This window comes from Drosophila bipectinata, chromosome 2R, assembly GCF_030179905.1.
Source record: "Drosophila bipectinata strain 14024-0381.07 chromosome 2R, DbipHiC1v2, whole genome shotgun sequence".
Classification (NCBI taxonomy): Eukaryota; Metazoa; Arthropoda; class Insecta; order Diptera; family Drosophilidae; genus Drosophila; species Drosophila bipectinata.
The window spans coordinates 9,192,759-9,207,011 of NC_091737.1; the positions used below are offsets into that span (position 1 = coordinate 9,192,759).

General features: G+C 44.5%; 1 protein-coding gene across 6 annotated transcripts in view; it reads right to left on the reverse strand.

Annotated features, from left to right (window-relative positions):
• px (plexus) overlaps window positions 1–14,253 on the reverse strand; it is a 60,850-nt gene that overhangs the window by 6,967 nt on the left and 39,630 nt on the right. Inside the window, exon 1 of one of the 6 annotated variants that reach the window (XM_017235221.2) lies at window positions 7,349–7,471. The exons of the other annotated variants lie outside the window; for them this stretch is intronic. Within the exon in view, the coding sequence (XP_017090710.2) occupies window positions 7,349–7,406 (58 nt within the window). The 5' untranslated portion in view covers window positions 7,407–7,471. Of the gene's footprint in view, window positions 1–7,348; window positions 7,472–14,253 lie in introns of those variants that run through there. 6 annotated transcript variants of the gene reach the window in all.

The window sequence follows — 14,253 nt, forward strand, 5'->3', positions numbered from 1 at the left end:
CTCCTGTGGCCAGGACATGTTTAGGTCAGCCACAGCACATTCACATGGCGAAGTGCACTAGCCCTGGCCATGAATAATTTATTTAATAAATACATTCACAATTAAATCAAATGCGAAAACGGTGACCCCCCCACCTTCCACCAGCCTAGTGACCTTTTATTCGCAGAACGACTTTGGGGAAATGGGATTACAGGGATGGACATAATGAGTACTAAGTGGAGCCTAATACATGTTATAATACAAATAATTACTCTTCAATGATTTTAATGTATATTGTGTTTAGTATTTTTCTCTCTAAAGGCAGCCAGGACTAAGCAAGGACTCTCTATCAGGATCCAAATCCTTCGGCTATTCGGAATCTTGGAGCTTAATTTACTTTCGCAATTTGCTGAGGAGTTGGAGGCTTCGGACAACGTGTGGTGCACAAATGAATTATAAATTAGGTTTGATTCCATTTCCCCCCTCGCCCCACCCCACCGGCTTCCTTCCTCTGACGGTCTCACCACCATCCTGTGCATGTCCTGCGGCTACCGATGGCGCACTGCACCAGGCCGGAGCCGAGGAGGAGGCCGTCAACAGCTCGTGCGGTTTCATATGCAATTATTTGCCATTGCTGCCGGTACTGTCGGGACTATGGTGCTTCTCGAGCCTGGTTCCGTCCCGGCGGGCAACAATGAAAGGCGGGTGGGCTGCCTCTGGGGTGCCTACTCCACCTCCCTCTCTCCTTGTTGGCCCACTCAAGCCTGAGAAGTGGCCGGAAGCTGGGAACAGGACTCTGGTTTAGTTAGTTTGGCAGGAGTAGCAGTAGCCGTAGCCGTTGCGCCAGCTCATGCATTAATTATTGCTGGTCTGTTGCGGTTGGAGTTTCCCCAACGGAGACCCGACCACAACTGCCCAGGCTGGACACCATGGATACCATGGATGGGCAAAGGATCGCTAGGTGGCTCGGCCCAGTCCCAGTCTCCTCCCGAAAATTGGGAGCAATGTAAACGGCTGCGGTCACGCCTCCAAAATCCCGAAACAGGCCCCCAGCCCCCCTGCCACGCCTGTATGGTGGATATATCGGGTTGTGTACAATATTATTAAGCAAACAAAGCAACAATAAATATGCATAATAATTCCATGCATCATCGGGCATTGGAAGTTCCTGTTCGACCATCACATCCTGCTGACGAGGACGAAGAATCGAATTTCATTTCGCAAATTGGTAGCCAGGGTTCATAATTAGAACTTGATTCTGTTTTATAATTAGGACTAATATTCTTTTTAGTTCTGGATAGAATCCTGAAACGGCGACAGGACCCTGTCCTTGGCAGTGTATTCTCAATTTAATTAATTGGAAAAGCAAAGGCATTTCAGCAATTTTGTCTACAAGACGGCAAATATCGCCTCACAACATTCCGGCACGCACAGAAAAGTGGAAACGGAAGAAGATGCCCGAGGTAAAAACAGGATGAGGAACAGGAACCGGATACGGATCCGCATCCAAAAGGAGGATGCAGTATGCAGAAGAAAAATGTTTGCAAACTTTTCGGTTCGCATTCGTACACAATTTAAATAGTTTGCAGTCACATTCCGGCCCGAAAACACACACTCCCCACTGTACACTGTGGAGACTGCTCCCTTTATATGCGGACAATAAACAAGTGCCAGGAATCACGAACACAAAGGATAATGCCATTGCCTCTGTCTCTGGCAGTGGCAGTGGCACTGGCACTTCCACTTGCACTTCCTTCTTGTCTCCCGGACAGTGTCTTGCCCCCTTGGAGGTTGGAGGATGGAGGATACAACACACAATGTCTAAAGGCATGGCCAGAATGAAGGAATTCCACACTGAAAATTCCCAGCACGCGCGCAAGAAATGCACAACTTCATAGCATTCCAAGTGCAGTACGCATTCAAGGCGGTCATAACTGGAATTTCATCCTCACTCGTGGGGCGGACAGACAGACAGCCCCACTCCCCATCCGAAGCAAGTTCACCTATTCAGTAACCAAGTAACCAGGTGAGAGGGTGCTTCTCCTTAATGCTTCCATATAATCTCTAGAATTCCTCAGAAAGGACCAAAAAAAAAAAAAAGTACAGAAATGGAAGATAAAGAGAACCCTTGAAAAGCATTTCCAATTAAATCTGTAAATTCATTCTCCAAGCAAAGGGGGGGTTCTCAACAAAAAATGAAGTACAGAGAGACAGAGACTGGCTCAAGTGCTAAAAATGGCAGCCATATGCCATCAGGACACCAGGAAATGAATAAGGATGCCATCTACATATGTAGAGGCAGGGCAGGATGTGGCGGGGACGCTTGAAGATGGCTATGCAAGGTGGCTAGGTGGCTGGCGAGAGCAAACCACTTGACAGTGAGTGTAAGTGCGTGTGCGGTACTGATACTCGCATCCTTGTTGTGTGAGTCCTTTTCGGGAAAGTGTCGTACGTGTATCTTGTAACTCAAAGGCACCAGCCAGCAACTGGCCCCAATTAGTCCTTTAGCAGCCTGCGGCTCGGATGATACTTACAGTAAACGACATTTGGTCAGAGCCAGTTAAACTAATAGCAGTGCAAACTAAATTGCTTTCCAAACTCACCTGCAATCAGAAAAAAAAGAAAGAGAGAGATTAGTTTAAAGTGTAATTAGTTTGTTTATAAAATATTAATCCAAAACTAAGTATATTTAATCGCCACAAGTCATAAAAACAGATTAAGTTCCTTTAAGTTCTTAAGAATCCTTTGTGATGCATTGAAATGCCTAATTTTGGTGGACAGAGGGTGGTTTTTTGTAACAAAACGATCTTCTCATCCCGAAACCACATTCCCAGCAATCCACACAATCCTATTCAGAACCAAAACCAGGACCAGGACCAGCAAAGGCGACAACTGACGACGAGCACTTTGTTAATCCCGTATTTATGCGCAATTACGTATTTTTCGCATTAGTCAGCCAAGCAGTCAGCTTTTCGGGCAAGTCGAGACGGATGTTGGACGGATTTAGGGGGATTGAGACCCGCTCCTGGTCCCAGTCCCTGAGACAGTATCCTTACCACCTCTCATCTGAGGGATAAGGGATGTTGGCCGTTTGTTGCCATTGTGGGTTGTTGTCCTTTATGGGCCAAACCCGTCGCATTTTGCACGCCCCGCCCTTTGGCCACCCTTGCCCTCGCAGTTGATCCTTTTATTTCGCATTTTTTTTTTTTTTTTTCCAGCCATAGAGCAGCAACCATGTTGTGGCCGCCTTTTCTTGGCTTAGCTTGCTCCTGTCTTTCTTCCTTCTAGAAGGATAACCAGCCACCAGGACCTACTATGCTCCTGCTGCTGTTGATTCTCTTTATCTTTCCAGTGAAAGGCGTTGCTCGGTGTCGCCTCCGCCAGCTGTCGCTGCCCCGCCCTCCAGTCCTGTCTGTATCCTTCTGCCTGTCTCGCCTGACCCCCCGTTGCCCTCTTACCCTCAGCTACCTTCGTCCTTTTGCTTCCTTCGTCTTGAGTCATTTACTTTTTACTGCCGCATAATATTGTCCCGATTAGCACAAACACAACGTTTTACCACAAAATCATCATCATTAGTGACGCTAACGCAAATGCTCCGGCTCAGTCGCAGGATCAGAGCCAGAGGAGTACAGTGGGCCAGATACTAATAATTTTCTTTGAAAAATAAAGAGATTTTGTTTAAAGAGTCCTAAGGTTTATTATTATTTCTTAAATATAACTCTTCCTATATTCTCATAATTTTGTGAAAAAATCTTAGATCTATCCCACTGTCCATGGAGAGGCAACAAAGCAGAAACACGGCACGAATGGCCAAGGACGACAAGGGCGACGGGCCAAAAGAGGATAAAAAGGAGGCGGGGCCGGGCTGAGGCAGTAAAATAAGCAGCAGGCAGAATGGCTGGCAAGGCGTCTATTATGCGAAGGCATCATTTAAGGGGATTATTTTATTTGGGCTCTAAACAATAAAGTGGGTTTATTAAAGGCACACCAAAGACCCCCGCAACCCGCCACCGCCAACGTCCGCGCCCACGCCCGCATGCCCGCAGCATCCTCCTACTACTCCTACTCCCCTGTCTGTCTTTATGGGCGGGCTTAGCTGATGGGTAGGGCTGGGTTGAAGGACGAAGGACGAAGGATGTCTGTGCACAAAAGATGTTGCGCTATAAAAGTGCAAAAATGTGTTTTTCGCTCTTCACATCGCCCCTGTCCCACAACTCGACACCATGGTTACCATTCCACCGCCACCACTTCTTCAGCTCCTGCATTCCAACCACCCACAGCTACCACCCACCCACACAGCTCCTTCATTATTTCCGCTCCTGTTTGTACAGTTGCGCGATTCGAGCAAACGCCTTGCAGCCAATGCGCCTTGGCTTTATCCTTTTTTTCCTTAAAAGCCAGCTCGGGTGGCACGAGGAGTCCTTTTTTGTGTGAAGCATGGAGGGGGGGCATGGATTTTAAATTAAGTTTTAATATTCATACTCCCATACTCAAAAGCAAGCACTGCAGGACCGCAAACAGCTTCAATTATACACGAGTCTGAGCAGTCAGCACATTAGCCAGGCTCACAAGGACGAAGGATAAAGGCAAGTACAAGATGAGCTACAAAATCTGATTAACTGAAAAGGAGATTTTCCAAAATCCTAAAAGAATCTTAAACTTTCAAATAATAAGGATTTTTAATCCTTGATCGTTTCAACACCTCGACGCATATCCTGTTCAAATTAGATTAGATTGCTATTCACCAAGGAGTCGAGACTATTGAAAAGTCCTTGGCAAGAAACTTTGTAAGAACTTTGTGGCGACATATTCTTGGCAGGATGAATGTGTCCTTTTGAACCCCTCGAGCTGCCCGAAAGGTTAAGCGAAACGAACTCACACTGATGGGCGGCAGACATGGGTTTAAAGGGTTACGGGTCAATGGGGGCGTGCCAGCCGACCACAAAATGAAAAGTTTCTCAAAAAACTTTTCTCCCAGAAAGCAAACAAACGATTTTTGGGGGAAAATACTTTCGTAGAATTAAAATTTGTGCTTGATGTCATCCTTTTGGCCTCCACCTCATGCTATATGCATGAGTCCGACTGTTCCTTGGAACACAAACACGTCCTGTGGTTAGCCTGGTGGGCGTGTCCGCATGCGGCTGGCTTTTTAGTGTCAAAAGCTGTCGCCCCTCCTTGCCACACTGCCACTTTGCCACACAAGTTGCTCTCCTGCCACATACTACATACATATATAGAGGCGGAGTTTGTCCCGAAAAAGGTGCAGATGTCGTCCTAAATGCTGCCAAACGACAACAGCATGTTAATGACTCTGACCCCAGAAGTAGAAGCCCTCCCTACTGTCCTGGACCTGGACCTGGTGCTGGCCCTGGGGCATGGGGGCAGGATGGAATCCTTGGGGTCTGGTCACTTCATGTCTTGTCTTGTCTGAGCTGCTTAAGTAATTGGCATACAAATTTACTCACTCACACGTTACCTCCAGCCCCACTCATCTGTTGGAGGCTCTGTGATTCCCCCGAGGTGGCTCGTTAATGTCTTTCCTTGGTAGGATTGCCTTGTCATTTAGCTGCTTCTCCCGGAGTTTCTACATTAATTTCCAATCCCCCGAAAATCCATGTTGCAACACTCAAACAGACACAGCTGCCAGCCCCTAGACCCCGCTCCTTTCCCTCCCTCCGCCAGCCTGACATTTTAATTGAATGTCTGTCTGTGAGCGTGTGAGCAAGAGATACTTTTATGTGCTCGCCGGATAGAAGATACAGATACAAATTGTTCGAGTGTTTGGTTACGAGAAATATTCGGAAGTGCGAAGAGTTTATTGTAATCGCTACTTAGACTAGGGCACTCCTTAATTTAGACGTCTTCTCAAATGGTTAACATTTGTTTGTTATTTTAATTTCATTGTCGGATGAGGAGGGATACACCCCCATCCGAACAGTGTTTACACAAATTATTATCATTCCAGTGCGATTTTCATTGCGTTTATTGCCGTTACTGAACAAATATTGATTTTAGACCAACCGACCGACCAGAAGACACAACACAAACGCCGAAGGACATATCGGTGGGCCATCGAAGGGCCGTAACCCATAGTCCAGCTCCTATAATCAACAATTCATTTCGAACGAATGACAGTCGGCCAACAAGTCAATTGTGTATTATTTTTGGGAATTAATAATGCGTTTTGCCAGTTTATTGTTTATTTGTTTGCCTCTAATTCAATTTGCCATAAAAATAAATGCAAAATTAATTTTGCGTTTAGCTTTCGAACAAATAAATTACAAAATTTTGTATATTTGTTATGTGGGCTAGACTGGCGGGCTAGCCTGCCAGGTGTTGGCTAAAATCAACTATGCAGATACATCTTATTTAAAGTTTAATTGACTCTGTTATGGACCAAGACCATAATTGAATGAATATTTATGTAAAATGCATATGAAAGTAGCTATAGTCCTCTTTCCACTCTAAGAATCTCGTGTCGAGACTTTTCAATTCTCGGTGTGTGGGATTTGTGGGTCTCGGTTTTCGTGAAAGACAATTTACAAGGTGATAATTTTTCCATGGCAGCGCTAAAACAACAACCAACAGAAAAGAAAAACGAAGATCGTTTCGATAAATAAACATGTGTATATACCAAGAGAGAGAGGTGGTATGGGATCGGTATATAGATCTGTTGCAACAGCTGCCGTGGCAGCCAAAACAAATAACTTTGATCTGACACTTCCACCATCAGCTGTGCGTGTCAGCAAATTAATCAATTCCGATCGCTGTGTGTTTATGTTTCTCTCCCCCGATCTCCCCCGATCTCCCCAAAGTGATCCCCATCGTTTCCTCTGTTTGGTAATCCGTCCCCCGGATGGATTTGTATCTCATGGGTGCGTGTTGACATTTAATTGTCGGCCTAGAGCCTCGTTGTCAAAATAAATAGATGAAAATTAAACGAACCTATTGCCTCTCTCTTTACTATTTTTATGAAATTCTATATGGATCTGGGTGGGTTGCTGATGATGGTGATGGTGATGGTGCTGGTTCTGGGATATTTTTGGAAACACGCACTCGAGACAATTAATGCCGAAGCATTTTTTTTGGCTTTGAAATTGAAATTTTATTGGTTGGCGGGGCGGTGAGGAGGAATTTATGGGTTTGACAACAGTTTTAGTGGAGAACTGTTGAAAGTTCTCCCTTCCAGTGGGGGGAATTCTAATTGAAAGGAGGGGCAAGGCTAAGTGGTAACTAATAGATTTGGGAGTGGGGGTTTATAAGCTAAAAGATATGTATCTCCTCTGTATCCTCCAGTCTAGTGTCTCCTCATATCTTCGTGTAGAAAGATGTAGGTTTTTTTTTTGGAAGGACTTTACCAACGACTCACCACAAATCGGTATCGGAGCATGGATGCTGGGTAATCCTCTTGGTAGCCATTCCATCATTTATTATGGGCTATAATCCAAACAAGGTGCCACTGGCTCTCTCCTCTCCTCTTTCACTCACTCTTTTTTGGTGGCTCCCTTTCTTCCAGGGAGTCTATATGTGTCTGTGTGTGTGGATGGGGGTGTAAGTGTGTTTGTGTGTATGTTACTGTATTGGGTTGCACTATGCGTTCGCGTAATCCTGGATCCGGATCCTTTTGTTTTTTTTCCCCTCACTACTGCTTCGATTTCAGGATATTTTTTGTTGTCTTTTTTTTTACTGCTCTTCCGTTCTTCCGTTTTTTTTTTCAGCGAACGCGGGGCAACAAATTGAGTTAATCCAAGGAAACGGAATAATAAAACACGGGGGCGAGTGTGCAAGAGTGTGCGCTCCTTATAAACGATGCCTCGTCTTGCGTGCAAAAGGTTGAGATTTACTTGGTCCCCGCCACGGCGAAAGGAGGCATTAATGAAAGGAGCAAGAGGAACAGAAGCAGAAGCAGAGCCTGGCTCGAAGGATGCAAGCGGAAGTTGTTTTCTCTACCCGCCAACGACGCGTGCTCTGCACTTCTCTTCACTCCTTACTCCACACTCCTTTCCTGGCCCTCTCGTTGTACTCTCTTCGCTGCACTCCACTTCACTTCCTTCCTGCTTCCAGGCTAGCTGACTGAAATTTCTTTTCTTCAGTTGCACTGCACCGAAAATTTCACTGCTCCTCGTGATGCTTCTTCTTCTTCTTCTTCACTTCCTTGCCTGTGTTTGTTATTTCTTTCTTTTTCTTAATTTAATATTTACTTTGCACTTTGTTTAACTTTTACTCGAGCGCTTTTCTTTTCATTTTACTTTTCCAATTTAAATTCCACGCCAAAAACTTTTTCTTCTCGAAGTGGGAGGGGGGGAGGTCGCCACCCGAGGGGCTCCGGTAGGATGTGTTCGGGGGGTTGGTGGTGGTGTTGGGAAAACTTTTGCCGCTTTTCGTTTTATTCGAGTTCAGGGAGGTTAACGGTACTTGGTACTTGGTACTTGGCAGTTGCTAGTTGCACTGATACCAAGGAATTCAAATAGAATAGTGGGTGGCAAGCGGGGATGGGTGGCAAGATGGGTGCTTGCTATATACGGTATACGGTAAATTGTTGAATTCTGCGGGCGCCCACACAATTCTCACGCCTCAAGTGGCGGCCATAATTACTGCAATTCGTAATCGTTGTCGTAATCGCAACTGTAATTGTAATTCAATTCGCTTGGCCACCTCCACTCACTCACTCGTACTGGTACACTCGTATACTCGCACTTATTTCACTCCCACACACAGCACAACAAAACACAACACAACCGCCGCCCACTGGAAGCAACAACAATAATAATCAGCACGAGACTCGCAGCACACCACGCGCCTTAATTGGCACCCGTTAATCGCGCAATCCAAAAAGCGTACCAGACTCACGACACGGTGGAGAGAGCTGAGATGAACTGGTAGACCCGTAAAGCCAGCAAACCGAAAGACCAAAACCGAAGACACGGCACTGGCGACGTTTGCGAAAGGACTAAATGCCAGCTCGACTCCCAAATGGGTAAGACGTCCGCACACTCAAACGCACGACCACTCACACTCTGGCTCTGGCAACCAGTTATCTCAGAGAGGCGAAAAGCAATCGAGAGAGAGAAAGTGCACTGGGAGAAATGGGCTGAAATACATAAAGTCTGAGGATAGCCTTTTTTCGGGGCATACTGGGTATTAATATAACCAACCTAATATTTAATATTTCTGTTAAAATTTTATTAAATACTCCCCTTTTCTCTGAGTGTTTGCCCACTGCTTAGAAATTTGGTGAGCACAGCGTCGGCGTGTGAGTACCACAAAGAGACGGAGAGAGTCCAAGTGTGTGTGTGTGTGTTTGTGAGAAAGTAGCAGAGTGGGATGGCGGGTGAAATTGAGAGAGAGAGCAGTTTAGCGGGCAGAGAGCAAGTACGAGTGCACCTCTGCCGAGTGTGGAGCAATTTGGACTCGTGTGCACTCTGAACTGAACTGCTCCGCCACTCACTCTGCTGCACTTTTTTTTTGTTTTTTTGGGGTGGAATCGGTAGGTATATTCTTGCTGCACTTAGGGGGGGCAGCCCAGCGAGGCCCAGGGAGGCCCAAAGTGGTGAGCGAAGAGCCGAGTGAAGACGCAAAATGGTGGCCACCGCACAACAACAGCGTCGACATCGTTGAGGTCTGTCTCTCTTTGTTGTTGTTAGCTCTTTGCTGCTGCACCAACAACAAATACAACAAGTGAGCGCTGTAAACAAAACCTGCGGTTCATGTGTTCAACACCTTGGCAGAGCTGCGGCGCAGCCGCTGGCCAACAGAAGCAGAATCAAAAGCAGCGCAGCTTCCGAGTCCAGTTATTTTGAGTGGGTGGTGTAAATGTGTGAGTGGGTGTGTGGATGGGTGGTTCGGCAGCACAATGGCAGCTAGCAGAAATATTGTTGCATACCTTTCAGGGCGGCAGCGTTGAGAGCTTAAGTTGAGTTAATTATTGCAAAACACAAACAAACACGTCCCAGCATAAAAGTCGTCTGCGGACGACTAAAGTGCAAGACCACAGAGTAGAACGGAGTCTAATTGGTGGTGCAAGATGGATGGGTTTTAGGAGAACAATAGGGTTAAATGGGGGGAAGGGAGTTCTATTTTGATGCCAGGATAAGGTGTGGGTTTAAGAGAAGCATATGATAATTATATATCTTTTACTAGAAATATCTATAATTATTGTTTTTCTCAGTGCATTTCACATTCAATTGGATTATCCTTTTCTAACCCCTAATTTGGTTTCGAGGATCTATTTAGGCGGGTACGGTTCCCACCCTAAAAATATAAAAAAAAAAACAACAAAAGACCCAAACCACCGTCGATTGCAAACAAATTGGGCATAAATGTAAGCCCCAGGGTGAGGGCAATCGATACGATCTGCGATCTTTTTACCATACTCCCCGGAACGAAAATTCCCTAAACCTCTATCAACAAAGAGGTGCCAAAGACTCGGGTACACACACTCACACACACACACCTATACACATGTCGGACGAAAAAAAAAAAGAAACTACGCTTGTTGGCATCTGAATGGGAATGTGTGTTTGAGAGTTAGAGTGCCGGAACAAAGGCAGCCTTCATGATATCCTCGGATGAGCATTTGGCTGGTATGCTGCTTCATTTTCTGCCGCTGCCGCTGCCACTGCCGCTGCTGCTTCTTCTTCTACCTCTTATCCTTGCTGCGACTCCATTGCATGCTCTTCCTTCTGGTGCTTCTCCTGTTCCCAGGATGCTTGTATTTGTTGTTGTTGTTTTTTTAGGTCCTGTTTATGCACACACACACACACACACAAACACACTCGAACAATCGCACATGGAGCAACGATTACGATAACGACGTCGCTGAGGCGACGCACTATGGGGCCAACGACCACTTTTTGTGGCCATAAGTCATTTTTTAAAAGTTTTTAAAGAAAGGATCTAATGTCGTCATTAACTTAAGATAACATCAAGCTTTAATGATGCATAACAGAAAAGTTAACAGAGATCAACACTGTTATGTTATTAGCTGTCAAAGTTCACTGTTAGTGCCGATAAAAAACACGTGGTAGATTAGCAAAATATTTTCGTTTTTTAAAAGAGTTTTTAGTGGACTAAAAGGATTTAAAACATTTATGTTTGATATGCAGTCGAACCAAAGGGGTTTGTACTAAGTGTTTGTGGGTGTCCATTGTAGGAATTGATCGTGTTGTTTTTGTAGTGTGTGTTTTTGTGTACCCCCTGAATAGGTAAAAGCTAAATTGAAGTACATTTTTCAAATGGAGTAAACAAAAAAATGTAACCTAGTTTCACCTTAATATTTGTACTGTGTTGTAGTGTCTTTCGTCCTCTTTCAAATGAATGTAGTCTTAAGCTGCATATGTTTGAACTTTTTATGGTATTTTGATTTTTAGGTCAGTGCCTGAGCAACGATAAATTGTTCGATAAATGGAAATCAGCTGCTACGAAAAGCTGAAAGAAGTCTGCTATTTTGGATTGCTTTAGGAAAAGTGTAAATGGGCCTATATCTGAAGACCAAGATACAAAATTAGTAGTCCAAAGCGAACAATTTTGCTACCGTTTATCACGAAAGTGGAATAGTTGCAAAAGAAATGTAGCATTGTTTAGAAGAAGGCATGCTGTTTGGCTATCTTCGCAAACTGTTGTGCATATGGAAACAAAGAACCGACGATCCGTGGGTCGACCTTCATTATCATACGCGGTTAGGAGTTACAGAACGATAAGAAGGGCAGCATCAGGTCTTGCTTCTCGCATGGCAGGAAATGTAGGTCTTCTAATTCAATCAGCGAGTGCAGCAGCGCAAAAAGGGGGCAAAGTTGATCTCGCCTTTGTTTTACAGCTATTAGCTAAAAGTCCTAAAAAGGCAACAAATACTCATTGTTCATAAGATGTTCAACAACTGTTCATAAGATCCTTGTTCATTCGAGTGACATAATAGAAAACACAGTAATTCCAGTGGGATGCTTCGGAGAAGAAGGAGCAGAATCAAGGAACAAAATTTACAAGTCTGATCGGCTTCACCATGCAAGAAAAACCAACAGAATAGAACATTTTACGGATGTTTTTCAAAGAGCATTTGACACATCCGATCCACTCATTTCTACCGTTAATGTATCAAGCGTATACGGACTCAGAAGCAATTAAGCCTACTTTTAATAGTTACTGAATTGCTTGATGGCGTAAGTTGTACTTCAGATACGCATTTAGAGGACCTTTCAGATGATCAATTTGAATTTTCTTTTGATATGGAACTGCAAGCCGAAGAACAAATACAATAAAAATAGAAATGAGGTACTTAAACATAATATTTGAATTATTCTACATGAATTTTAAAATCAACTATTTACAGCTCGTCAAGCCTGACATTAATGTAAATGGATATTTTAAGGAGCACTAGTGCCTTTTTATTATTCAATAAATAAATATAGACAAATAAACATATATTTTTATGATTTTTTTACGGAATTTTATGATGAAATATTATAATAGGTATATCTTTAAAAAAAAAAGGTGGTGCCACGCCCATTATCATAAAACATATTCATTTTTTTATTATAAACTCAAATCCGAAAACCAAACCGAAATATCTCGTTTCGTTTTCGAGATATTAATTTCGGCCATAAAAAGTGTTCGTTGGCCCCATAGTGCGACGGCAGCGCAGCGGGCGGCAGCGTCGACGGTGGGACGACTGTGCGAGCACATTGGCACATTTAACAATAGCGGTGAACAGTAGTGGCCAAATAAATAGGTATGGAAATGCATTTAAAAAATATTCTATTACCTAAACTTAATTTTTTTTCAGGAGAAACTTTTTTCATTTAATTTTAAAATTAAAAATATGCAATATCTGATCGTATTATCTTAACCTCGATTGTATTAGTCCCACTGTAGGTGTGTTTGTTGCCCTGCCCAGAGTGGCAAGAGCAGGATCTGGCGGTGCAGTGAGGCGAGGAGGCCAACTCAGCAGGCGATGCGTGTAAAAAGGATAATTTGTCAATATGTTCGTTCGTTCCGGATTTGCACGGCCTTTGCCGGCAGTTGGCAGTCGCCCGCCCATTGCCATCATCATTGGGTCGAAATCGAATGGATGGATGGAGTGGGTTTCTGTGTCCTCGTTGTTCGAGGTCCTGCCTTTGGGCACCCACCCACTACTCCCACTCCTACTCGCATTCATCCTCCATGCCACTGTCGTCCTGCTCAAATTCTTTGTGCGCCTCTGCCGCTTATTCAATTGCTCGCTCAGTCAACGCAATCCGGCCACTTTCCCCCCCTTCGCCCTTGTTCTATGAACGTGCCCGCCCACTTTCACCCCGCCCCCCGATCCATTTACAGTTGGCTGCTTCCACCATTCGGTTAGCAATGGTTAATAGGGCTTAGGAGCAGAAATTATTGCCTTGTTCAGTGTGAAGCAGGCCAAATCGGATGAGTATGACCAGGATATTGCCGGGTCTTTGTAACTGGGAGCAGAGCGGGGGGTGGTGCGGTTGAAAATGTGGAAGAGGGTGTTCTATTGGAGGAACGATAAACGTTCGATAATTGGGATGCATGAGATGCATTTGATCTCAGGGAAGTGGTGAGTGGTTACATTGGCTAGAAGACGAAAATGGTAACAGAGATGCTTAGTACTTTGTACTAATTATTTTTAATTATTCTAATAATTTTCCAACTAATTGCCTATTAGATTACTTAATTTTTTTTATTACTTAGTTCCTCCTTTTGTGAGGCTACCACATCCAACTTTATTCAAACTGTCCACAAAATATGGGAACTTGTTCAAAACCAATTACAGTTCAAATCTCTAGTGGCGACCACATTCCCCAAAAAAGGTCGGATAAGGAATATCGGGAATGGAGCTGGGGAAGCAACAATCAGAAACGCCAAAGCAAAGCAAAGTCATCGCCAAAACCAATAACACAATAGACTGCCAGCCGCACAGAGCCATCCACCACACCATATACAGCCGGGATAACCGCAGATCCGCCCTTTGCACTCCCTGAACTCCACTCTACAAATCCCTCCGCCATCGCTAGAATCCCTCACCCCATCTAGCCAACAAATCCCTTTGGGCAACCTCGAGACACTTCTGCCATCGTCGAGGACAAAACGCTGGCGATGAGATTTTAAAAGCCATTTAGAAAAACACCCTCAGACACAAAACAAATCCACAAAAATACCGACACGGATACCAGAGGGTAGCACTCACACCATCATAAAATCACACTCACACACACTCATACACGCTTAGCACTCACTAACACATAGCTGGGCAAAAGCAGAGAAGAATAAACGCAAAGCTTA